Below are 24,919 nucleotides of genomic sequence, written 5' to 3'. Positions count from 1 at the left end.
GCGTGTCCGGGTCCGTGCGTCTTCCCGATTGGGCCATCCGCTTCCCCCAGCTTTCCCCTTCCCCTCGTCCCCGACACTCCTCTTTACTACTCTCTAGACCCGATGGGAAGGGCACGGTGGTGAACCCCGCATGCAAACATGGCAGTGACGCTATCCTATGCGCGAAAGGATCGATTCGCCATGCAAATCTCGCTAACCAAGTCTACATCTATACCACCCTGAGGGTAATCGCTTCTGGAACTGGCATACTCGAGACCTTCCTTCTCCAGTCAATTAATTCATCATATCCTGCGTCTCTCAGAAGATCTTTGTCGGCCTCCATCCCACCCTTGCCCCTTTAGCCAGAAACAAGAACAAGCAGGCCCCAGCATACGCCGCTCCACAAAACGCAATCAGGCCTGAATACTCTGTTTCACTTGCACCTCCTCGATTCTGCTCCTTCAAAATCTCTCCTGCCACTGGGATGGAAACTAACAATGCTAATCCCAACACTGCCGTGGTTGCCCCAAATCGCGTGCCATAGTTCTCCGTCTTCGAGATCTGAGCCACGCACACAGGCGTCAGGCTGATTGCCGGTCCGCTCCAGAATCCGAAAAGTGCTGCAAAAGCAAGAATGCCCGCCATGTTGCTACTGTTCAACCACAGCGTAAATGAGAGGATGGCACATGCAGCACAGGTCACAAACATGACGTTGAAGCGGCCCCATTTGTCTGCTAAGATCCCGGGAATGACCCGACCAACGATAGAGGTGGCGCTGACAATGGTCATCAGCTGGTACGATAGAGAATCTCTGATTCCGTGGGATCGTGCGTAGGAAGGAAGGTAGGTGACTACAATCATCAGGCCGACCTCGGCGAGGACAACAGAGGCAGATGTCATGGTGAAGACGGGCTCTTTGAGCGCCCCGATATCAATTCTCGCACGTGAAAATGGGCTAGGCGGAAGACGGGCCTTGAGGAACAGGAGGCTGATGGTTAAGCTTCCGATGAACATAAACCCAAGGATACGAATGGTCCAGGGAAACCCGATTTGAGGGCTAAGGACCCCGAATACATTGGTGAAAATGATCCCCCCAACGCCACCGGCTGTTGTTGCAATACCGGTTGCTAGGCCGCGTCTTTGAAGGAACCAGTGTGTGATGCACACGGCGCTGGGAGTGTACACCGCTGATGCGGAGAGGCCACCTAGAATGCTGAATCCCAGGACGAACTGATAGTATTCTAGACAATTTGACTGTCAGTCAATGGGTGCTGGACTCGAGAGCGATTGCTTTACCGTTGGAAACACTGAGTGCCATCATCGACAATGACATGCCAATGCATCCTGGGATGAGGGTATATTTAAGGCCGTGAGTATCAAATATGGGCCCTACGGAATATAAAGTGAGCAAATGTCGATTCGGACAAAGGAAGACATACATACCAATCTGGATACCACCCAGATAGAAGAGAAAATACCAGAGGCTGAATATCCACGAGATGGAAGCCTTGGTACGGCCCTGTAGCTGGTGGTCGGCCAGCCATTCTTCCAGCAGCCCGGTCAGGTTCATTATACCCATCGTCGGGAACACAGCACACCATGCCCCCAAAACGACCGACCAGGCTTCCCATCCTCCTTCTGGGAATGACGATGGATCCTCCGTATTACCTCCAGAGAGATGATCATCCCGAGTCTTGCTCTCCTCGCCAATACTCGCGCTGGCCTGGACCTCGGCACAAACCTCCTTTACTTCTTCACCCAGGACCATCGTGGTGTAGCTTGCGGGGAGAAAGGCGAAGATACCCAGCAAGCTGAAATTGTTGGACCCCTAACAAAAGCCAGTGGCAAACCCATGGCTCACCGAGCTGTACTCTCACAGCGCATCGATAGTCCGGGCGATCATCAGCGAACTATTGGCTGTTCTTGTTGGCCGATAAATCCTCCCTTGCATCTGCATGAATGTGCCTGGGTATACTTGCATCTTATGAGATCATTATCAGCTGTTTGTCTAACACCTGAAACAACAATCTGACCGAAAAGCACGGGGCGGATGTTCAGAATGGATCTACGGTGCAGCGGTACGGAGTAGGTTGTGTCATAAAACTTACCGTGGAAAAAGCAATTCTACATAGATAAATTCTATGACTTTTAACGGATTGAATCATCAAAAAGGCATTGGTTACAGATAATAGAAGATATTTTCACAGTCGCATGGTTGTTTAAATGCAGCATGTCCCTACAGAAGTGCAGTAGTACGTGGCGATTTCCAACTCCTGAGTGCTGTCGCCCATTACCAGAGGTCACGGCATCATATACTGGCTACTGTTAATATGGGTTAGTTCTTCTTGCTTCCTAACCACCTGGGTTAGATATACATGTTTCCACCAACCAGTCCTGCTGCTCTAAGAGTCTCATTCCCCCCTATCAAGTGACAAGCCATGCAATTCAATCGTAGACATACAGACAAGACTTCTTTCGTCTAACCAGACAGAATGACTACTAATGAAACTGGTGTATATCCAACTCACTGGCTAGCTGTGTGACCAAGAAACCTGGTATCTATTTGGCCAATATTAAAATTCGACCCCGGCTGCAAGTCAATAGCATACAGCAAAAGAGCGATGACAAATTCGAGGCCAATGACTCAAAATTCCCTTAATTCCTGAAGCCAAAGGGAAACGCCATATCCAACGCCCCAGTACTAGTATTAGATTACTACTACTCGACAAAGAAACAAACCCAACCCAACCCCACCCTGGCTAGATATGAACTTCCCAAGCCCCGTGCAATTTATCTATGCTTAAGGACTAAAGTGGCCCCACCCGGCTATAAAAAGTCCCTAGCTCACGATGTCTATACGCGATATACGCGATCCACGGAGACTTAATCTCACAGAGCGTTGGGGCGGGCAGGATTGCTGTGTCTCAGATCGTCCACGGCGCGCTGTCAATCATCGTCCGAACATATCTAGGTAGGTACGGTTTCTGCCAATAATATTAATCGATCCCATATGAGTTAATTCTCTCTACTTAGAAGGGTATCTGATCTTCATCTGCCGTTCTGTACTCGGTACGGAGTGCAAAACAGTAATCGGTGAATCAGATAAGGGGCAGGAGTCAAGCAGTACAGTAATACTACCTAATAGGTAGTAAGTAGTATGCGACCAAGTAACTATCGTACAGGCTTGCTTTTACTAAGACGGGGGATTTTGTCGTCTTTCGAGTTAGCGCCAAGCCGTGACCAGTTATAGATACCTACTTAGTTTTCTTTATCCACGGGGGAAAAGGGTCCAGGGACACACACGGAGTACAACCGCACTCGGGTTGGCACTGTGATATGATATTGAGAAGTACAGCATGGCTGATAGGATCGTCAGGGTTCGTTCTTCATCAATTTACCAAGTGCAGAAGGATCTTCCATCCCTGAACTGCCCCTTTCCCTTTCCAAGCCTGCAGCCAGTTGCAGTATGTCGTTGTGTTGGCAGTGTTACTATTCCGGGTCGCAAGCTGACACCAAGACCAACCTGAACGGTAAGGCAAAAAGCTTAGCTAGCGGAGACACTCGGGGGCTGAAACGGGACCTGGGAAAGTGAAAGTAAAATTGTGGGAGCCTGGCTGGTGCCGGAATTGTGTTGGTTTTGGGGGCGCGCATTGTTGGTTGGACAGTGGATGGCGTGCCAGTGGTCCGTTGTGGGCTGTGGCAGACTGGCAGACTGGTAGACTGGCAGTACCGCGGTGTGGCTGACGGTTTAGGCTTTCGCGTGCCTTTGTCTCGGCTTTCAGGGCGCCGCTGCGCTGCGCCAGCGCTACGGAGAACTGCAACTCCGGAGGGCCCACCGGGGCGGGATGCGGTGGGGTCTTGGGCGGAGGGTGGGCTCGCCTGGGGGCCAGTCAGTCCAGTCCTCTTTCGCTGTATCGTCAGCTTTTGACTGCGCGACGCGCGTGATGGTTGGTTCGGGTGAACGTTTGGATGTGGCTTGAGGATCTGGCCGACCGAGCGGTCTAACTACTTTGGGTAAGGTGGTCGAGTGGTTAAGACGTAAGACTCGAATCCAGCCAATGGAAGAAATCTTATCCCTTTGGGGTCGCGCGTTCAAATCGCGTCCTTGTCGAATCTCTTTTTCTTTTCTCCCTACATCTGGTTCATTCTCTCCATGTTCCTTGGAGATGTGTTTTTTTTTTTTTTCTTAAGCATCATTTTCTTATTGTGCATCCAGTTTTGTTGACCTGAAATATAATCAATCGTGCTCAGTGTTGGCAAGCAAACTGGATATCACCTCATTTCGGATCCGACACTGGTTCCAGACTCATTAGCCACTCAGCTTGGTGTAGTACAGGGTAGTACGTGGTAGTGCTCTGCGCTGTACATCTTCAAAGATGGGTTCGTTAACCGCAACGAATAGGGCAGTTACTACTCCATAGCTGTTCTGTGACAGCTCTAATGACACAGACAAGTCAATCACAGCCCCATCCGGTGGCAGGATGCTATGTAGTGTAAGGTCTATCTGTCGATTCCTTGCGCAAGAGACAGCAGCACCCCCACCATGCTAGGTGCTGTGTAGCAACTGTGACCAGAGGGATGGCACCCACGTTCAAGAGGAGGGGTAGATACTGCTTGGCTGTCTGTCCTACACAATAAGTCAGCCGCCCTGATCATCGCGATCATCATGAAGGGAAGTGTGCCGTTGAGACCAGCACCGCCTCATGTGGGACTGGGGCAGATTTCGGCTGCGTTTCGAACCCGTTTGGAAAGAATGCCTCATTATACTCCTCGGATGGAGTCTGGCTGTCTAGAAGAATCCAGCTCTAGGCACGGCAGGCAGACACTTATCGAGATGGGCGGGGGTTAGAATAGGTCAGATCGTAATTATAGAAGTTGCAGCATCCCGATGAAAGCAACTGCGACGCCAATTAATACCGCGCGCCAATCAGGCCCGAAGCAGAAGGGGAAGATCGCCCGGGCCAGACAGTTTCAGCCGTCGAACCAGGGATTCGCTGCGATCGCCGCGTCATGCCGTTGATGTCGCCGTCGATACTCTCCTGCTGTCTACGTACTCAGGCACGGCCCCTTTCAGGGCCAACGTTCCCCTGACACCAACAACATGCTGCCAGTGACTACTATATGCTATAATACACTCATCAACGGGCAGCGCGAACTGCGACCCCGTCCTGCTGCCTTCCCCACCTCCCCCTCCCCTACTCGTACTTACAATGCGATCATTCTCCCCCCGGGTTGACCTCCCCTCACCTGCCCCCTCGCGATGGCGCTCCCCGGTTGCTCTCGTTTGCGCCTACGACAGAGCATCTTCCTCTACCTATTCTCTATCACCGGCTTGTTGACTTTCGCCTGCACCCTCGCCATTTGGTACGGCGTCAATTCGGACCGCGACTACATCCATCCTCTGCTGACCCAGCTGATCCCCGCCGGTCACTGCGCGTGCCAAACCTCCACCACCTTCCAATGCTCGAGCTGCTTGACCTGCTCGCACCAAGGCCTTGTCCAGCAGGTCAACCCCATTCCCGCGTGGGAGTTCCAAGCGGCCCGAGATGGTAAAAACGAGGGATTAGACCGAGCGCAGTGCAGGACCGCGTTCCCTGGCCTGTTCGAAGATGTCCACCGCGCTGCGACCTTCTGGAGGACTCACGGGGCGCTCGCCATGGAGGACCTGGATGAGATCCCGTTGAGATTTGGCATGGCACGAGTGTTCATCCACCGCGGCGAGCTTTACGTCCTTGCCGCGCGGTCGAAGGGCGAAGATCATCGACGGAAGATTGTCGCAGCGCTGAGCGCGATCCACCGCGCATTGGTCGCAGACCCCAGTCGCGGCTTGAAGCGGGACATTGAATTCGTCTTCTCGGTGGAGGACAAGGTCGAGGACGTGACCACCTCCGATCAACCTATCTGGGCACTTGCGCGCACTGCCACAGAGGAAGCCATCTGGCTCATGCCTGACTTCGGGTTCTGGGCGTGGGAAAATGTCCACAACGCACTCGGCCCGTACGACCAGGTCGTTGACCACATCAAACGCACAGATATCCCCTGGTCGGAGAAGAAACAACAGCTCGTCTGGCGAGGAAAGCCCAGCTTTGCCCCCAAGCTGCGCCGCGCATTGATGGAAGCTGCCCGTGACCAGCCGTGGGGTGACGTCAAGCAGGTTGATTGGGGACAGCGCACGAATATCATGCGCATGGAGGATCACTGCCAGTATAAGTTCATTGCACATGTTGAAGGTAAGGACCCTCAGATGCCTTCATTTACAGACCAACGTAAACGTGTACTGACCCGCCACTTCACAACGCAGGCCGATCATATTCCGCGTCTCTGAAATACCGCCAGGCATGTAACTCGGTCATTGTGGCGCACAAGCTGCAGTACATCCAGCACCATCATTATCTTCTCGTCCCCGACGGCCCCAACCAGAACTACGTCGAAGTCGAACGGGATTTCAGCGACCTCTCAGACAAGCTGGAGCCTCTGTTAGCGAACCCGAGCCAGGCCGAGCGCATCGCCAACAACAGCGTACGAACTTTCCGCGACCGCTATCTGACCAAAGCCGCGGAGGCCTGTTACTGGCGCATGCTCTTCGAAGGCTACGGCAGCGTCTGGAACAGCAGTGTCCCCGTCTGGTCGGAAAGATACCAGCGCGAGCGAGGTATTCGGTATGAATCCTTTCTTCTGATGGATAGCCGGCTCATGTTCGAGTTTGACGCGCTGAGGGGAGGATATCGATGACACTGGGGGATTAACTTGATACCACGGTGGACATTCTGCATTATGGAGTTTGAGGGAGTTAGTAAACATAGAAGGGGTTTGCATTCGACATGTGACATTGTACAGACCATTGCATGCCAGCAACACTTGTTTTTCTTTTTCTTTTTTCTTTTTCTTTCTCTGAGATACCACCGCATACATACTATATCCGCTTTCCCAATCGATTTGCTAGTTTTTGCTGGTGATGCCAGTCAGATGCAATGCATGGATAACAAAGTGCTGAATTGTCAACTATATTAGATCATATGCTACCACTTACATGCGCCCGCTATGGCTCTCATTGCATGCATCAACTGTTTGAACTATTGCTTGGACTAGTTCCATTTTGAAATGATGGATTGTCAATTTTCTGGCCAGTTTTTCTTTTGCGGTAGGTATAAATGATGGCCTGGAGCGTCCGTGGTCACTATCGCGGTGACACCTATATATATATCCGAGGAAGTTGGAGGAAAAAAAGAAAAAGGAGGCAAATTGGGTGAATAATCACCAATACGAGCCATGGCAGATGAAAATAAATACGGGCCATACTTCTGGCGCGCATGGAGAAGCAGACTCAACTCGAAAGAAGACAGAAAGGTCTTCAAGATAGAAAACAAAGACAAAGCATCTGTGGAACAATAATACCACTACTTATCTCTTTCGCCTGCTCTCTAGGCGGTCGGTCGGACGGAGTTAATCGGGGTTTGGAACAACGAAAGCGCTTATATCATCCAGTATTCTGCCGGCAGAATGGCAAGAGGATGTGATACCGCATCTTCCCTTCCTTGGGCGCTTCCTGATCCTCCTTTGAACAATCACGTCAAGGTATCATGCCACGCTACGCTAACATAGTTCCGCGTTCTGTTCCCCTCTTTAGACCTCTGATAATACACCAAGCTTCGTTCTCACAATCCTTCTGGCGTTCTTCCAAGTTTAAACATGATTGTCTTGCACGGGCGAGCTCTACGATGACCCAGGGGCGTCGCATCGAGTACAACTGGATCAGAGATGTAGAGACACTTGAGAACTACGAGCCTGGAGGCTACCATCCTATCATGGTCGGCAAAATGCTGCATGGACGATACTATATTGCAGACAAACTTGGGCATGGAGAATACTCAACTGTATGGCTGGCCCATGACACTCATCTAAAGCGATATGTTGCCCTTAAGGTCAATATGGCATCCACAATCCCACGCGAGCCGAAAGTCCTCAGAGCTCTATCTGCATCGCCTGATCCATCCTCACCTGAACACACGGGGCATGGTTTGGTCTCTGACCTGCTAGATGAGTTTGAGGTGCAAGGTCCCAACGGAACGCATAGATGTTACACGGTCACATTGGCTGCCTGCAGCTTGAGAGATACCCTGTTCAACTGCTTTTTCCCTTTGGAAATTGCTCGAGCGCTTTCATATGGCCTGACATGGGCTGTTGCACATATTCATTCACGAGGCTATGTTCACGGAGGTATACTATAATAGTGATCATGCTCCTTTACATCTCGAGAACGATCAGCTAATGCTCAGCCTCTTCCGGACTAGATATATATCTGAATAACGCTTTGCTAAAGCTCCCTTCAAACTTCGATGACCTTTCCATTGAGCAGTTTTACAAGAAATACGGCGAACCTGAGACAGTCCCTATTACACAATGCAGCGGGGAGCCGCTCCCCCCAAATGTCCCAGCTAAAGCAGTTTTACCGTTGTTTCTTGGAAAGACTGCGGATAAGCTCACACTCTCCGAAGCACGCCTCCTTCTTAGTGATTTTGGCGAGGCTTTTGCTCCAGCCTCAGAAATTCGACTTGGAAAGGACTGCCATACCCCACTGTCTTTCCGGGCCCCAGAAATCAAGTTTGAGCTAGAGGGGCTACTCACCTATTCGTCTGATATTTGGAGCCTGGCTACGGCCATCTGGGATATAATTGGACTGCATCCTATATTCAACTCTAATTTTGTGACTGAAGATGAGCTAGTATGTCAGTATATTGATGTGCTAGGGCCGATGCCTTCAGAGTGGTGGTTGCGCTGGGAGGGGCGGAGCCAATTCTTTTCTGAAGATGGGCAATCGACGGAGTATCACCAGAGAAACAAACGGCCTCCACTGAAGGAGACATTCGAGAACGATGTGCAGAAATGGAGGCGAAAAAGGGAAAGTGAGCTTGGAGAAGACGAGGCAGCCGCATTTCTAGATTTAATGCGCCGGATGCTGGTGTTTCGACCAGAAGGGCGACTAACTGCTGACGAGGTGCTCCAGTCAGAGTGGATGGTTAAGTGGGCATTGCCTGATTACAATCGGAGTTTGAAGGATTCACTTTGACGTTACCAATGTCCGAGTTTCACCGATCCCGCCTCTGGCAGCGACGTCCATTGTTTCAAAGTGATGCGAAATATTCGACGGCGTGTCATGGAAGAGTAGTATACTGAGCTTGATCACCCTAATGTTGTCGGCGAGACCAAGAATATGGGGCGGGGGCTATTGCCTCTTTATGTGTTGCCATGATTCCTGCTGGGTAGACATAAAGAGATGTTCGCATCATGGGTAGTGTTCCTTCGCTGGCGCTTACATTGTGTGGTTGGGATCATGAAACCGCTGCGCGGCTAGGGATCTAAATATACAGACGAACCACTGGTGTGCCAGGAAGGAGCCGCTCGATCTTCGGCGCGAAATGCGTCGCGCCCGACCATCCGAAGTTCTTTCACCTCCAATGAATCATATCAACTTCAGCATCCATGAACCAAACAATATCCCAGGAAAATTGTGGAGTCATGAGCCTCCATTATTGTAGAGGTGGTTGCCGTATTATGATCGGAGTTTGAAAGACCCGAGCAATGGATGTGGTTAGTGGTCAAGGTTCGTATGGACCTGGTCTGTGGATGGCAACAGTGTCAGGGCAGGCTCGCGCAAGACAGATAAAGCAATTGAGTGTTCCGTATCGGACAAGATACAGTATGAAGACCAATTGAAACTGCAACTGAATCTAGATCAGGCGTGGCGGTGACACGGCAGTTGTGCTGGCAGCTGGCAGCTTGGTCAACCCAGTCCGGGGATTTCGAAACCACTCCTGGCTGGGGTTGATCTCGGGGTTCTGTGCTCCTCTGGGAGGAGCGTCACTTGATCAAGGGGATTGGAAGGAGAAACATAGCCTGAGAAAGCATACTACATACGACATGTCCAGCAGACTATTAGTACCGACGGAGAACTCCGTACTATGCTGTGTGAAGGCATGATGGCCACCGCCAAATGCGACAGTGGCTGCTGCTGCTGCTGCTGATGTGCGGGGAGACAGACTGAATCACCAAAGTGACACACCACAAACTTTCGTCAGGAATCCCAGCCCCCCCCAGAGGGTCTGCTGGGGGGGGGGGGGGGGGTGATTTGTAGGCTTTGCAGAGATTGGCTTGCGCGCGACCCGAAGACACCGCACTAGCTTCAGCTCGACTGGGTCTCTGCAGAATCTTGAAAATCGAGGGAGCCATCGACAGGGTTCGATCGCGGAGGATCCTCCCCCCCTGAAACCCCAAGGCAGATGGCCTGTGCAACCTGCCTGTCCCCCTGGTGCTGTATTGGCAATAATGGTTGCTGGCAGACTGCGATGTGGTAGATAGTAGATAGTAGATAGTTGAAGAGATTTGACACTCGGTGACGCGGTGGAGATGCGGTGGGGAAGCGATGGGCCGCCGCGGCGGCACCAAACAAGCAAACCAAACTCTCCTTCAGCAACCACCCTGCAATCTGCATCCCTCCATCATCCATCATTATCACCCTTCATTCCGGACCAATGCAAAGGCCAATGATGCAGACACCGCCAGCCTCCTTTTTCACCTGCCCGGTTTCCCGCTGACAATTGATCTGGCTGCAAGTAAGGAAGGAAGGAAGCTGTCTCTCCACGAACCATGATCTGTGCGGCGATCGGCTCCTTTGGCCTGCCGAGGGTGGAGCGCCCAAGGGAGCCCCCCCACCCCCCCTCCAAGCCAACTATCGAAGGGATCATCGTGCTGAATCGGCGCCATTCAGCTCAGCTGAGATCTGCAGCCACATACTGGCCCAGAACCATTAACAATCGCCGCCGTCTCAATGGAGGTCGCACGGGGAGCGAGACTGCAAGAGTTGAGCGAGCCATCATGGCTGGGCATATAAGGCAGTCCGCTCGTCCGCGACCCTGCTGGCGTCTCTCCTCCCCCTCCTCCTAAATTGTTAGCCTTCCTCCGTCCCCAATCATGGCGTCATCAATTCCCAAGCCCCCGGGCATCTTCCTCCTTGGCAACCTGTTCGACGTCAACGCCTCCAACCCTTGGAATTCCTTCAACAAACTTGCTACCAAATATCGTGAGTGTGGAGCCCTGCTCGGTCCCTGTCCCGTACCTGAACCGTCAACTGACCCATGGCTCTACTCGTCCCCAGGTCCCATCTGCAAGGTCACCATTCTCGGCCATGACATCGTCCTGGTCACGGGCGCCGCCCTCATAGAGGAAATCTGCGACGAGACACGCTTCCGCAAATGCGTCGCCGGCCCCATCGTCGAGATCCGACAAGCCGTCCACTCCAGTCTGTTCACAGCCTATAACAATGAACTGGAATCCTGGGGAGTCGCCCATCGCATCATGGCCCCCCTGGTCTCCTGGGAAGCTGTTGAGCAAGTCTTCGCCGACATGCGCGAGGTGTCAACCGACCTGATCAAGAAGTGGACAGCAGGACCCCGTCAGCGCGTCAACGTCACCGACGACCTGGACCGTGTCAACCACGCGGCCAATATGCTCTGCTTCTTCGACCAGCGCCTCCACTGCCTCGAAGGCCCCGAGCCATCCCTCATCAAAGCCATGGAGGGTGCCACCACCGAGGCCGTGCGACGGCCCTCCCGCCCTAAGATCCTCAACTGGCTCTTCTACCAACGCAAATTCGACACTTACAACCAAACCATGCGCGACTACTCCGCCAGCTGCATCGAGCACCGCCGCGCCAACCCCTCCGCCAAAAAGGACATGCTTCACGCCATCATGGAAGGCAAGGACCCCCAAACTGGCGAAGGACTCAACGAAGAGCAAATGATCGACGAAATCATCAACTGCTTCATTGGCAGCGCCACCGCCCCCAACCTCGTCGCCTTCGCCCTCTACTACCTGATCAAAAACCCGCACATCCTTGCCCGCGCCCGCGAAGAGATCGACTCCGTCGTTGGTCCCAACCCCAGCTCCAAAATCGAACATCACCACCTCGCCGCTCTCCCCTACTGCACCGCCATCCTCCGCGAGGCCATGCGTCTCTCCCCGCCAGCCCCAGGCTTCAACATCGAACCCATCCCCGCCGCGACCAAAGAAGAGGAAAACACCCCCGTCCTCCTCGCCGGCGGCCAATACCAAGTTCCGCGCAACCAGCCCCTCATCGCCATCCTGTACGGCGTCAATCGCGACCCCGCCGTCTTCGACAACCCCGAGGCCTTCAACCCCGACCGCATGCTCGGCGAGAAATACGAGCAGCTCCCCGAAGGCGTCAAGAAGGGCTTCGGCAACGGCAAACGCGAGTGTATCGGCAAACGCTATGCCTGGGAATGGTCCCTCTTCACCCTCATCACAATCATGAAGGACGTCGAGGTCGATCTCGCTGATAAGGGGTATGTGACTGATGGTGCGGGCGATCATTATAATGGCGCGTTTACTGTGAAGCCGTTGGATTTCTTTGCCATTACGGGGCCGAGACCGCGGATTGGTTGAGCTGCTTCTACTTAGCGGAGAGACGTTTTGGGAACCGGAGGGTGTATCTATCTATCTATGTCGTTATGATATCCAGATTGTGTTTTCTTTGTCTGTGTCTGCCTGTTTGTATTGTATGGGTTATGGTATGTAGTGTCAAACTAGCAGAGGTGCTGACTCACTTGCCCACCTACCCACCCAACCCACCTACGGTCTACCTACCCTGCTAGCTAGCTCGGAGAGTATCAGACATAATGTGTAGTTTAGTCTACTGGCCCTATTTCCGACTATATAAGTAGACTCTATTATATATCCATCCATCCATCCATCTACCTATCCACACCTCTCACCTCAATCCCTGGGATAGAACAAAATGAAATAGTCCATCTATTATGATAATTCTAGATCCCAATGTGTTTATTATCCAGACTATCCTCCGTTTACCATGCCATGTATTCATTCATTAATTCATCCACCATTTCCTTATGAGAATGAGACATGGCGTATTTCCTATCCTGTCCAAATCTAATTCAATATGGGGTTGGGAATTGGAATCTGTTTCTTGAGTCCTATTTATGTGAGTATGGTGTTATAGGCTGGTCATTCAACCCCCCCCCCCCCCTTCACAAAAAGAAAAGAATTATCTATGGACGCTGCATGGGTTGCGTTGCGTTGTATTGAGCGTGGATGAATGGATGAATGGATGGATGGATGGATGGATGGTCAAAGTTTGTTGGTTTGGTTTGGTTGGTGATGGTGGTGGTGGGCTCGGTTCTATTCTATTCTGTACAAGATTCATGGTACCCAGGTAGGTAGGTTGTCGTGCTGATAAGCTAAGCGCTTCCTTGAGAGGTGATAGATCACTGACTCACGTCTTTTCTATGGTCTGCCTCCCTTAGAGGCTGTTTCAGGGTTTTTTGGATGGTGATTGCTCGGGCTACGCATTATTCAGGTTTCCAGGTTAGGAGGATGTGCTGTCTAGAGCGAAGTATGAGACAACTCGGCTGTATCGGGTATATAAGAGGGTCCATGTGATGGTTGTATCTGGTTGGGGTTTTGCGTTGTCCGAGAAGGTCACTACTTAGTAATTACCTATTAAGTATACGGTATTGGAGATAGATGCCACTTTGATCGCAGCACTGACTCTAAGATGGAGAGCAGAAGGTCAAAGTAAGGTAGAAGAAATGTAGATAGCTATGTACGGGCTCTTGAAGTGACTTGCCTCTTCTCCTTGCTTTGATACGAGCTGCACCCATTAGGCATGTCCATGCTGGGATGCCCAAGCTCCGTCAGGCCAATACAGCACAGCACGCCCTGGAGCATTCTCTCGCCACGGATAGTATTACATAGCTCAACGCGATAAGCGTTCGTTATAAGTTCCGTGCTTCGGTAGCCCTGATCTGCACCACCGTGGGATGAGCACAGTGGGGGCGATTTCGTCGAATCTAGATCTCGGAAGATGCCTGTAGCGCATAACCCCTCGACGCTCAAGGTGGCAGTGGCGAGAGTCCGAGCTAGAAGTTTCAGGCGTTTCATCATCCATGTGTCGCTCCTGTAGAACAGACAAGGAGGACGGTAGATTATCGTTGCATCACCATCACACTCGAGCTCCGATCGACCAGTCACACACTGACTATCATTACATCCGAGTATGGGACAGGACGCTAAGATCTCAGAGAGGTTCGTGGGCTCCGTGGTGCTTTAAAGAGCTGTCGTGCTATGGGAGTTCGTCATGGGCGGCCGTTGGACGAAGCTCTAGATCATTGTGTTATATATGAGATTTGCCGCCACATCGGCATGTTATTCATAGCATGTCGTCAAGGCATGCAAGACTATCAGTCAATAATGGCTTCTGTGTATCTGAGGACAGCTTCTGTCTGTCTATCTGTCTGTCTTGCTCTTTCTCTTACTCATGGAGGCGGGGCCAGCTGGCTCGGTTGGAAATACTTAAAACCTGTAACGTTTGGGGGCTCTATTTTAAGAGTAAGTCCCAATATCAATTCCCTGTTCTTGGCGAAGCTGACTGGTGGCTCATCAAGGGAACCTGTGCATGCTAGTATGCAGGGACTCATGGCAATAGATGTCAAGGAATCTCTATTCAGCTGTAGGCTCTATCGCATAACGCGCTGATATTTGGCGCATCCGGGTCAGTGCAGACTCTTTTGCCATCTTGCTCTCATTCCGGTGAGATCAGCAGAAATTCTTGACCGAGTGTCTTCTATCTTGCAACGTGAGGCAGTGGCATTGCTGGTGGATACCCATCTCCAAAAGGACATTGCTACAGGCGTGCAATGGATATCCCGATAAGCTGATGATAGTTTAGTGAAACCGGATAGACAGGCCTCCCCAGCAACTCGGAGCACTTTCCGTTTTGAGGGATTGCAGACCGCGTTATACTCTTTTTGCTTGTAAAGCTGTAAATGTTGGGATTGTTAGACCCCGCTACCTGGACCGGGCAGCAATTTGCTTATGTCGCGACTGCCCAGCCATCAGGTCACTGGTTGGTTTGAGATGATGATATGACTTTCCACTTGTACGGAGCGGCTCTCGCTTATTGAAGTGAGTATGGAATTACCCGGTACCCACATGGTAAAGCACTTGGGCGATCAAACCTACTATAGGTGGCTGTTTCAGTAATCGACCCGAAGAAGCCTAGAACACGTACAAACACAAGTCAGAGGTAGCCACTGCGCTCAAATCGCCAATCCTAGAGCCAATGCCTACCAAAGGCTCATTCATAGATGTTTTGGCTTGGATCCCTTGTTGCGAGTGTTGGATATCAGTTTCTGGAGAGTATAGAAGGCACAATGACGTAGAATGTGACCACTTCTCGCATGCAAAGGCAGTATAGCAGACTAATTCTCAATATGATCGGCCGTATGGAAACTGATCAGCCTGTTAAACGATGCAGCCAATCCATATTGATCGTATATGTAAGATATCAAAGACGCTCAGGCCGGACGCACGGCTTTCGGTACACAGCCAGAGTGTGGGTGCCAGCGACGAAATCCGCCCGGTGATTGTAGCCAACAAGATCTTGCGCTCAGATGGATATGAAAGCCGCCTCGCGTGGACTTCCGATTCGCGGCGTCGGTCTTTGCCGGATTTATACGATTGGTAATAGTCTCCTCGCTCGGATGCCCTGTCCAACAGCGAAAGGTCGGTCTTAGGGGACAATGACATGTGATCAGGTGGAACTATGCAAGCCTTGCCCAGAAGGCCAGAACTAGACTGGGCCTAATTCGAATGAACACGTTTATTGTCAAGTCCTTCTGACTACCGCCGTTACAGACGCGTCAGGATCGAGTGAAGCCTCCTAACGACTTGCTGTGATCTGCGTCGTCCAGAGACTCCGCAATAGAACAATGCTCTACTCCCTTGAGTGATTTACCCATGGATCATACGGAGGCTAGTCGAATGTAGCAGCGGGCTTATATAGGACTATTGGCATAGCTTTGTGGTGGTCAGAAAGTGTATAGGACCGAGAAATTCCTGTCAAATAGTGTTAGTAAATTCCTAGAAAGTATCATGGCAAAGAACCCCTACCCAAGCAAGCTCCACATTGGGAAGCTACAGGTGAAGGCAAAGGGATCAGACGGCGCACAAGGTCTCAGACTTGCATTGGAAAAGGGCCCTGGAACAAGCGCAGCGTACAGAGTCACCCAAGGTGCCTGACAAGCAGAGACCTGATTCGGAGATCAGATTCGTGAACGAATGAGTTGAACACATTGTATGATGGGAGGGTAGAGCTCATGGGGAGACGGAGGAAGACACAGCAAGGAAGCACCCGGTGGATAGAAGCAGGACGAGAAGTGGCACAGCAGACGAAGGATGTCTCCAGCCACAGTGTGTCCCTCTGATCGATCGGATTGACTGGGTAGGGCCGTGCTATTGTCACTTGTTATCGATCTTGCTGCAGGATCCGCAAAGGATCCGTCGACTGCGTAGGGTATCTCCGCAGGACATCGATTGGATGGCTCTGGTAGCAGATTCGACAATGGCAGGGGGGAAGGGGATTTATTCTCGGAGGATGGTCAATGGGCAATTGGCAATAGTATGAGGAGCAGGCAGGAAGTAGGTGGAAGTGACTTCAAAATTGATGGCCGGACTGGCGCTGCCCGTGACTGCAGCCCGTCCGTCACGGGATCCCCCCAAGCGCTGCTTCCTTTTTCCTTTTTCCCTCTTTCTTGGGATTCTTCTGCAACTCCCCTTCCAATTCATCTCCACGTACCCCAAGCTACTCCTCCCTTCATGCCCCCCTCCCCTCAAAACATTTCGGTTACACAATGGCTGGATCATCTGGCAGTGCCTCTCAGCCCACTCGCGTCGAGCTTCCAGTCTGGATACGAACTCCCCTGACCATCGCTTTCACAGTGCCAGGATCAGGACCGCGCCAGCAGATGTGCTGCTTCTTGGGCCCCTCGGATTGGTCTCTTCCCAGCTCGCCTCCCTGGAAACGGGATGATTGGCCACTCGTCAACCGGGCCCCGGCGATATTCAAATGCTGACGGCAGATCAGCCGTCCACGGTCTCTCTCAGCAGAGCCACCAACTCGACTCTGGTGCTCACTGAAGCCTCCAGCCAATTTTCCTTTCTCGGAAGCCGTAAATTTGACGGAAACGCCGCCCTCGGTACCGCCATGGTTCTTCACGCTGCATCCTTTCGGGGACTTCTCTGGCGCTGATCCCGGCTGGCGTTTACTGGCCACTATTCCCAATTCGTAACAGAATCAGGCAGGCATATCCCGAGCCTACGATAAGGGTACTCTAGTGTTTTACCATACGCCCGATTAGGCGAGGGATCAGATGTTTTGGCGGATCTGCAGCCCAGGGAGTTCCTTGTGACGGCTGCCAACTCTTAGTGGCAGGATTTATGATCTGGAAAATATACCCGGCAGAAATATCCAAGTGTCTCCCTACCGTCCACGGCTTCTGGTATTCCCTCTTGTCATCTTCGCTAAGGACCATGCTGTTGGATCTGCCGGTGTTTCATCGGCACCCTGTGTACTCTGGGTAGGATTCACATGAATCAATGATATTGCAGGATGGTGCTCCCCATAACACACGGAGCTCCCAAGCCAGCTATTGTCTCTGGAGCAGTGCAAGGATTCCCCGTGGTCTAAGGCAAAGGGTATCCGGTCTCGGTGGTCCACGGCCAGTTGTTCTGCTATGTCATCTTTGCCGCATAACTCGCTTACCGGATTTTATTAGACGCTCTGGATGGTTCGGTCGACCGTGCATATCCGTGCATCACGGCTTGCAAGACTATCAAACTGTGACACAAGTCGCTGCCTTGACTCGGTGTCCGGATTTGTGGAGGCCGGTCCATGCGATGGGATGCAACAAATCAGCTGAGCGGCCTTAGCAGACCGATCTGGACCGATCTCTATTGTCCAACCCCTCCGATATTGAGGCGGAGCCCTTTATTGATCATTGTTTGGCCTAATCCCAATGATCAGCAACGCCAAGGAAAGCCTCGTCCATGCCTTGAGCCATGGTCATTGTTCCCTGGGCACCACTACAGCCGGAGGGGGACGTGGGGCATGGATCAAGGCTGCAGGCTGAAAGCAGAACGTGGCCCAGGGAGTCACGGACCAAGTGCCAGTGAGCCGGATGGAAAGTCGACCATTCCATCCCAGACGCTGGGCAAGTCTGAGCCGACTGGAAAAGTAAAATGGTTCGAGTAACCCGGCGCGGTGGGTATTCAAATACTGCCCTCTGAGACCTCTTTCTTTCCTTGGCTATATGCTCGGGATGATGTTGCACTCATTGCGCAACCTCGTAAATCCAGATGACTTATACCAATCAGACTGATAAACGACTACCCTACAAGCCTCCGGGATCTGAATTCATCGAGTCGGTACACTGAGCTGACAACGGGTGAGATTCTCTATAAACGAATGCTGGATGCATCGGTCTAACATTCACCGTGCAAGCTAAAACGACTCCCTTCGTTCTCGAACTGAAGCTCCATAGGACTGGTGCCTTGGACGTATAATCTGATTACAAATCAAATGTGAATCTGAACCAACACAGGTTCGACAACTGCCAAGTGGAGTAGAGCTACCCCAGACACAATCATCAGGCCCTCCGATATCCTCAAAAATGCGTGTTCAATCTACAAAAGATGATAGGAGTGCTGGTGATACCTCGGGACAAAAACAAGACCCCATTGAAAGGAGACGTTTGCAGAATCGCCTGTCACAGAGGAATCATCGTGAGTGTCCAATGCAGAGCATAATGATTGACCCGGTTTCTTACCAGCCATGCAGGCCGCAAGATCCGAGATCGCATTGCCAAACTCCAAGAGCGTGTTATCGCAAGTGAGCTACGTGCAGCAGCCAGCTTGAACGGCTGGGATCATCCAAACCCACTCGTCTCATCACCGGTAGAGCGGATACCAACTGTATACGACCCCGAAGGGCACTCTTCACCTATCCAGGAGGCTTCATCAGCTCTCACCTCTCCATACCTATCCCAATCAAGAGTCGTCTGCTCCTCGTGCAATAACGCTTTAGGTCCAATACCTGTCTTTTCCCCGCAGTCATCATTGCCATCCTCTCTATATGAAGTCACGAACGAATACGACCCCACTGCCTCCTCAATGAGAAACGGTCTATACTACCCGCGACAGATCCCGAGCTCCCTCAGTCCTGAAATGGTACAAAATATGTCCAACCTCTATCCAATGGACCCTAACACGCAACCACTCTGTGAGCAATGGAATGCGCCAGGTCAATACCCGGGGTCATCCCTATACTACATAGCAACAGGTAAGCCAGATATTTAGCTGGATCGTGGCCGGATTGATAACCTTGCTACAGAAAACTCGCTCCCACAAGTCATGCAAGCCTTGGGCTCCGGGCCCTCGCGTCCTAAAGCAATAATTGTACTTCCACCAAACGGTCACCCGAGCGGACTGCCGGTAACGATGCCTACATCACAATCTTCATCACCGGGAGGAAATGGGTCAGATATGCCCGCAAACAGTCCATTGAATATACATGAACCCCCTTGTCAATGTCAGAACCAGGGACTGATGACACCCAATGAATGGGTGAACTCTGGATCCTCTGCGCCTATTTGTCCTTTGCATCAGGTTCCGGCAGGGGAAAATAGTATGCAGCTTATGATGCTCTAAACGGCCGAATATATATAACGACCTTTATTTCTCCGTGCGGGAGATAGATGAACCCGAGTCCGACAAAAACCAATGGATCTAGCATTTACACTTTCCTTATATTCTATTGCATCAAATCGAGTCTAATGAAAGTGGCCTGGAGTCTTTTTGTGGATCGCATTGCAGCAGCATCGGAAAAGTCGGCCTTGGTGTAGGCCCGCGTGTGGTCGATCGGACTTTAGTACCCAAAGAGGCAATTGAAGCAACTATGCCTCAACACGCCTTTGTAGCCTTGTAATAAAAAGGTATACCTTGTAGGTACCTCTGAATCAGACTTATGGGCGCCTGGTTGCCTTCAACTGTCTCCAAGTGGCTCATCATGTTTGCCCCGGCACCTCCCCTGCCCTTGCCACAGCGGCAACTAAAACAAGACAGACATCGACATATGCACAATCATTTTCGCCAGAAAATCAGCCAAGGAAACAACTGGAACAGACTCCCCCTACCCTACCGAATCCCATGAATGAACTTCAATCCCTCGGCAAGAAAGACCTGCACAAACTCAAGTCACTACACCTACCCATCCACCCGCCCACCTACCTACCTACCCACCTACCAAGTACATACACACACAGCTCTCCATCCCTAACACACTCGCATAATGCATTCCAGCATACCAATCCTACCCTATTTACTCCCTCCACGTCCCTAAGAAGTCACAAATAAACGCACTTTATCTAGTCACTATTTCCACTCTCATTCCATCATTCTCAACTCCAGTCTCAATCTACCCATCCACCCATTCACCTGCATACATGTATACATGTGTACATGTGTACATACATACATACATACACATACATATCATACATTCAATATACATATGCATATACGTACAACATACGTCAACACATGTACATGTACATGTACCTTTCGTGAAAGAATAAATATATCTGTCGTGCTCCTTACCAAGGCTTCTCGAAACCTCATTCCCATGTGGATGGAAGGGAAGATGCGATGTATTGTACTCTGTTGGGATGTAACTACCCGTGATAAGAGATTATCGCACCTAGTTATTAGTTATCTAGCTACCTGGGCCCTGGCCACACATACTTACACCCATCTACCTACCCATCTTCCCACCTACCCAGCAAATCCCCACACACATACGTATGTACTGGCTTGCATGTATACATAAGAATATACATATGTGTATACTCTCCGGCCAGCTAGAGAAATCTTGGGAATGCATTATGCACTATGCACTAAGCAAGCTACAGTCCATAAGTGTATATGTACGTATATACATACGTATTCGAGGGAATGTTAATATGCATATGGATGGATAGATGATTAGATGGTCGGATGAAGGGAGGTCTGGTAGGTCTGCATGTACATACGTGTGTGCATGCGTGTGTACATGTATGTAGATGTGGCCGGAGCAAGGGTCGCCCTAGGGTACCTACGTATGTCGTCTGTAAGTAGCGACGGTGTTTGCTTTTCGGATGGAAGCTAGTTGGGTACGGCTGGCAGGCGATAGCTTGGCCGCCACTTGTGTAACTGTGACTGGACTGGAGGCGGTGGGTTTGTGGTTTATTTGCTATTGATTTTGCCACGTAGAAGTGTATTCTTGGTGGCTATGGGGGGATGATTGGTGGGTTGGGGTTGGGTTTGGGTTGTTGTGCTGTTGGCTTGTTCTGTGTGGATGTTATACTTACTAGGCGTTAATTTGGGTCCATGGGGACTATTATGGAGCTGATCTGTTTGGCAGGGCTGGTAGAGTGTGTAATTGATGCTATGTTTTGACTAGTAGATCCATAGTATGCAAGACTGTGGGATTTTTGAGACTTGTCTGCAGAGATAATGAATTCGATTGTTCGTAGATGTCGGGAAGGGGAGGAAGTATGAAATTAGGCGTATTTGCCAATCCACACAAGCCTTGGAGTGTAGACCGACGACTGGGAGCCCCCGGTCGTTCCTGAGATGTCGCTAGTAGATAATGGCATAGCGTAGGCGCTCTTGGGCGCCAGACAAGGAAGCTGCAGACCGACAGGTATGTAAGTATTTGGCGCCACGGAATCTTCAGGGACGGTGATGTGCTTGGGAGTGGAGCATTGAGACGTTAGTCGTCATAGGCTCGGGTGGAATGTTCGATGTCGGGGTTGGTTCGGTGTTTCAATCATTGACGACTCATTATGCTCGCTCGATTCAACTTCGCTGGCGGTCATGAGACGATAAGAGGCTTTAGAAAGGCAGGGGTTCCAACGAAGATCTATTAAAAGAACCAAAGGGTATTTGGGTCATATTTGCTGATCTTTACCGATTCCTGTTGCAGACGACAGTTAGTTAGATTGGTCCAAACTCGAAGAAGGAGATTAAAAGAAAATAGCAGATAATCATTCCGTTGCTGCATCTAACTGGCGCATGGCTCTGTCCAGTTTGTACCTCGTAAAGACCAATAGTAGAAGAGATTTCAACACCTTTCTTAGCTGTGGCGCAGGAAAGGTCCTGTTGAACCTCTCCTAGCTCTTTTCAAGGGCGTCGAAGACAATGGAATAATTTATACTAGGATGGCTTGAAGATAAGACATGGTAAGATGATCTCTGACATATGATGGCAGGAGAGAGTCGGTAGAGTCGTTGAATGAAGGAAGGAAGAGAAGAAGAGAAGAAGTGAAGAAGGGAGGAGGAAGTTCTGGTGGAGGGAAGGAGTGAAATTAGGAAGGCCCGACCAAGGAAAGAGCGACTCTTCGAGTTGCTCTTTCTCTCCAGTCCCCTTCGGCGTCCCTGCTGAACACAGAAGTCTTTCGATCTCAGCCCTTGGTGTGTTGATTTATCGATATCCATATCAATCATGTGTCGTAAACTAACAGGATATAGGCATTACCTGACCAACCACACCTACCACTGCAGCTCCATCCCATCCGACCCAGAACTCCTCTCCCGCATACATTGAATATCCGACCATCACCAATATTACTGGTCTTGACAGTAATGTTAAAACTTGATTCTGACCTCGTTTCATTGAAAGGTCTGAGAGCCACACATGTCTGCTTCCAATCACCGTTCACGAGTCGGATGCACCTGCCTCTTGCGCCATGAAAGATAAGTCCTTACAGCAGAGGCCTTCGGATGATAGATGAGGACCCGAGGTTATATCACATATTTTAAATGCACCCAAAGCCCCTCACTCTGGTTGTGAGCTATGGTCACTGCCGCCGCTACATTGCTAGCTAGAGAGTGAGTCATTTGAGGCTGATAACTTGAGAAGAACTGTGAGGTATGGAGCGATGATCAGGAAAGCCAAGGTTGATCAAAATTTTAGTGCTTAATGGGTATTGAGTATTTGATCATTCTATACTATTTTCCCATGGAGATAGGTGCAAATACCAATCCCACATATAGGCACTATGTGTGGCATTAATGGCCCTAGCCATATCATTGATTGGAACGTTCTGCACTCTGCAGCTAGACTTGATATTTCATCCATAAAAATACCGTTTTAAACCTTCAAAAATACACATTTAGTCTCCAACAGGATCATTAAGATCGTCCCATCAAATCCCTCTCCTAGTCGGATCACGATGGTGGACAACCCTAACCATCGGGATGTGGGCAAGAACGGCATCCATCCATCCATCCATCCATCCTCCCCGCACGCCCTTCTCCAGGCCGGTCCAGATATAAAGCAACCTGCACAGACAGCAGTAGACCCTCCTTACATCCACAACATACAACATTTAAATCAATTCTTAGTAACAAAGAAACGAAAGAAATGAAAAGAAAATGACCTCCCCCGAATACGCCCACCACTTCACCATCCAGAACCTGCCGTACGGAATCGCATCCTCCCCGACGCATCCAACCCCCCAATGCGCAACCCGCCTCCACAATACCATCATCTTCCTCGCCGACCTCCACGACGCTGGTCTCTTCTCCTCCATCCCCGCCCTCCCAGCCAACGTCTTCACCAATCCCACCCTGAACTCCTTCGCCGCTCTCCCCCAACAAACCCACTCCCAAATCCGCCATGTCCTGAAATCCACCCTCCAACAAACCGGCCCCCCACTCGCACTCGCACTCCCTCTCCCTCTTCCATCAACAAGCATGGCTGATATCTCCACCGTGACGATGCATCTCCCTGTCTCTATTCCATCGTTCACCGGTATGCCCTCTCCCTCCCCCGTCCTCCAAACAAACCCCAACCCAATACACACACACAGTCTCAACACTGCAAATCCAACTAGCCACCCCCTAACCCCAAAAAAAGACTTCAGCGCCAGCCTCCCGCACAACCAAAACGCCGGTCGCATCATTCTCGGCCACGACTCCCTCCCACCAGCCTTCTTCCACTTCCCAATCGGCTACGCCGGACGCGCCAGCATGATCGCCATCTCAGGGACACCGATCACGCGACCCGTGGGCCACATATGTATCTGGGAGGGAACCTCTGCGCCTGAGCAGACAAAGAAGAAGAAGAAGGAGAAGAACGTCATATTTGCCCCGTGCCAATCCCTCGACTACGAGCTCGAGCTAGGAGTCATTATTGGGAAGCCCCTGGCGCGGGGGACGGGGTTGAATGCGGTAGACGCGGAGGAACATATTTTTGGGTTGGTGGTGTTGAATGATTGGAGTGGTGAGTTCAAGTTTGTTTACTATATATACCATATATATCTCTTAATATTGGCCATAATCCTCCTATAGGCACCGGTAATGGGGGAGGGAAAGGGGATGTGCTGGGAGATGATAAGACAAAATACAATACTGACAGACTGACTAGCCCGCGACATCCAATCCCTCGAAATGATCCCCCTCGGCCCCTTGAACGGAAAAAGCTTCGCCACCACAATATCCCCGTGGATAATCCCCCTCTCCGCCCTGGCACCATTCAAGACCACCGGTCCGGAGCCGCGCGTATCCCTACCCCCGCATCTCCAGGACCCAGGGGCATTTAACTACGACATCACGGTGATGGCAGAACTCGAGGGAGAGGGGTTAGCGGGCAGGACGGTAATGGGGCGGTCGAATGCGAAAGAGCTGTTCTGGAGTATCAGACAGATGGCTGCGCATTTGGCGAGTACGGGGTGTGATTTGCGGACGGGAGAGGTGTTGGGGACGGGGACGGTGAGTGGGGAGGTGGAGGGGTCGTTTGGGTCGTTGTTGGAGGTGACCCGGGGGGGACGGGTGGGGATAGGTTGTGTGGGTAGGGAGAGGGGGTATCTTGTTGATGGGGATGTGGTGAGGTTGTCGGCTTGGGCGGGGGAAGGAGTTGGGTTTGGGGAGTGTGTTGGGGTGGTGAGGGCTGCTGCTTTACCTAACTGACATGTAGAGAGGGTTGAGATTGTACTTGTGGTGGCTCTTATATAGGGGTTTACAGGAGGAAC

The 24,919-nt window shown here is 51.2% G+C and overlaps 7 protein-coding genes and 1 non-coding gene across 8 annotated transcripts; 6 read left to right on the top strand and 2 right to left on the bottom strand.

Annotated features, from left to right (window-relative positions):
• Window positions 1-297: 297 nt before the first annotated feature.
• On the bottom strand, window positions 298-1,841 carry BO70DRAFT_424895 (MFS general substrate transporter; the record flags this gene model as incomplete). Its single annotated transcript, XM_025547630.1, has 3 exons — window positions 1,423-1,841; window positions 1,276-1,368; window positions 298-1,220 (listed from the first exon to the last, which is right to left on the bottom strand). The coding sequence occupies exons 1-3, from the start codon at window positions 1,745-1,747 to the stop codon at window positions 298-300; spliced, it is 1,341 nt and encodes a 446-aa protein (XP_025403887.1). The 5' UTR covers window positions 1,748-1,841.
• Window positions 1,842-3,992: 2,151 nt separating this feature from the next.
• BO70DRAFT_t29 lies at window positions 3,993-4,090 on the top strand. Its single transcript has one exon. It is a non-coding gene; the product is annotated as a tRNA-Ser (tRNA).
• A 1,149-nt stretch (window positions 4,091-5,239) lies between these two features.
• Window positions 5,240-6,902, top strand: BO70DRAFT_383801 (uncharacterized protein; the record flags this gene model as incomplete). The annotated part of the gene is made up of 2 exons (XM_025545607.1): window positions 5,240-6,209; window positions 6,281-6,902. 2 exons carry the CDS (start codon window positions 5,240-5,242, stop codon window positions 6,709-6,711), a joined length of 1,401 nt encoding a protein of 466 aa, XP_025403886.1. The 3' UTR covers window positions 6,712-6,902.
• Window positions 6,903-7,697: 795 nt separating this feature from the next.
• Window positions 7,698-9,046, top strand: BO70DRAFT_367373 (kinase-like protein; the record flags this gene model as incomplete). Its single annotated transcript, XM_025544560.1, has 2 exons — window positions 7,698-8,196; window positions 8,271-9,046. 2 exons carry the CDS (start codon window positions 7,698-7,700, stop codon window positions 9,044-9,046), a joined length of 1,275 nt encoding a protein of 424 aa, XP_025403885.1.
• A 1,875-nt stretch (window positions 9,047-10,921) lies between these two features.
• BO70DRAFT_305363 (putative cytochrome P450) lies at window positions 10,922-12,673 on the top strand. The gene is made up of 2 exons (XM_025540008.1): window positions 10,922-11,056; window positions 11,132-12,673. Exons 1-2 carry the CDS (start codon window positions 10,948-10,950, stop codon window positions 12,436-12,438), a joined length of 1,416 nt encoding a protein of 471 aa, XP_025403884.1. The 5' UTR covers window positions 10,922-10,947; the 3' UTR covers window positions 12,439-12,673.
• A 4,056-nt stretch (window positions 12,674-16,729) lies between these two features.
• Window positions 16,730-17,468, bottom strand: BO70DRAFT_375903 (uncharacterized protein; the record flags this gene model as incomplete). Its single annotated transcript, XM_025545093.1, has 2 exons — window positions 17,201-17,468; window positions 16,730-17,124 (listed from the first exon to the last, which is right to left on the bottom strand). Exons 1-2 carry the CDS (start codon window positions 17,382-17,384, stop codon window positions 16,730-16,732), a joined length of 579 nt encoding a protein of 192 aa, XP_025403883.1. The 5' UTR covers window positions 17,385-17,468.
• An 844-nt stretch (window positions 17,469-18,312) lies between these two features.
• xanC (transcription factor xanC) lies at window positions 18,313-19,613 on the top strand. The gene is made up of 3 exons (XM_025545522.1): window positions 18,313-18,633; window positions 18,689-19,189; window positions 19,241-19,613. The coding sequence occupies exons 1-3, from the start codon at window positions 18,522-18,524 to the stop codon at window positions 19,555-19,557; spliced, it is 930 nt and encodes a 309-aa protein (XP_025403882.1). The 5' UTR covers window positions 18,313-18,521; the 3' UTR covers window positions 19,558-19,613.
• Window positions 19,614-23,321: 3,708 nt separating this feature from the next.
• On the top strand, window positions 23,322-24,857 carry BO70DRAFT_401915 (fumarylacetoacetate hydrolase family protein; the record flags this gene model as incomplete). Its single annotated transcript, XM_025546996.1, has 3 exons — window positions 23,322-23,700; window positions 23,806-24,171; window positions 24,316-24,857. The coding sequence occupies 3 exons, from the start codon at window positions 23,322-23,324 to the stop codon at window positions 24,855-24,857; spliced, it is 1,287 nt and encodes a 428-aa protein (XP_025403881.1).
• Between the last annotated feature and the right edge of the window lie 62 nt (window positions 24,858-24,919).

Source organism: Aspergillus heteromorphus (genome assembly GCF_003184545.1).
Source record: "Aspergillus heteromorphus CBS 117.55 chromosome Unknown BO70scaffold_1, whole genome shotgun sequence".
NCBI lineage: Eukaryota > Fungi > Ascomycota > Eurotiomycetes > Eurotiales > Aspergillaceae > Aspergillus > Aspergillus heteromorphus.
The sequence above is the reverse complement of the archived record's forward strand: the minus strand, read 5'-3'. Positions and strand labels throughout refer to the sequence as shown.

What these genes read in the sequence shown, in the direction of transcription:
- BO70DRAFT_305363 (XM_025540008.1), top strand. Translation starts at nt 10,948, where the DNA reads ATGGCGTCATCAATTCCCAAGCCCCCGGGCATCTTCCTCCTTGGCAAC. An exon ending in CAAACTTGCTACCAAATATC is followed by an intron (nt 11,057 to 11,131) that starts GTGAGTGTGGAG and finishes ACTCGTCCCCAG; the next exon opens with GTCCCATCTGCAAGGTCACC.
- xanC (XM_025545522.1), top strand. Translation starts at nt 18,522, where the DNA reads ATGCGTGTTCAATCTACAAAAGATGATAGGAGTGCTGGTGATACCTCG. An exon ending in CCTGTCACAGAGGAATCATC is followed by an intron (nt 18,634 to 18,688) that starts GTGAGTGTCCAA and finishes CCAGCCATGCAG; the next exon opens with GCCGCAAGATCCGAGATCGC. An exon ending in CCTATACTACATAGCAACAG is followed by an intron (nt 19,190 to 19,240) that starts GTAAGCCAGATA and finishes ACCTTGCTACAG; the next exon opens with AAAACTCGCTCCCACAAGTC.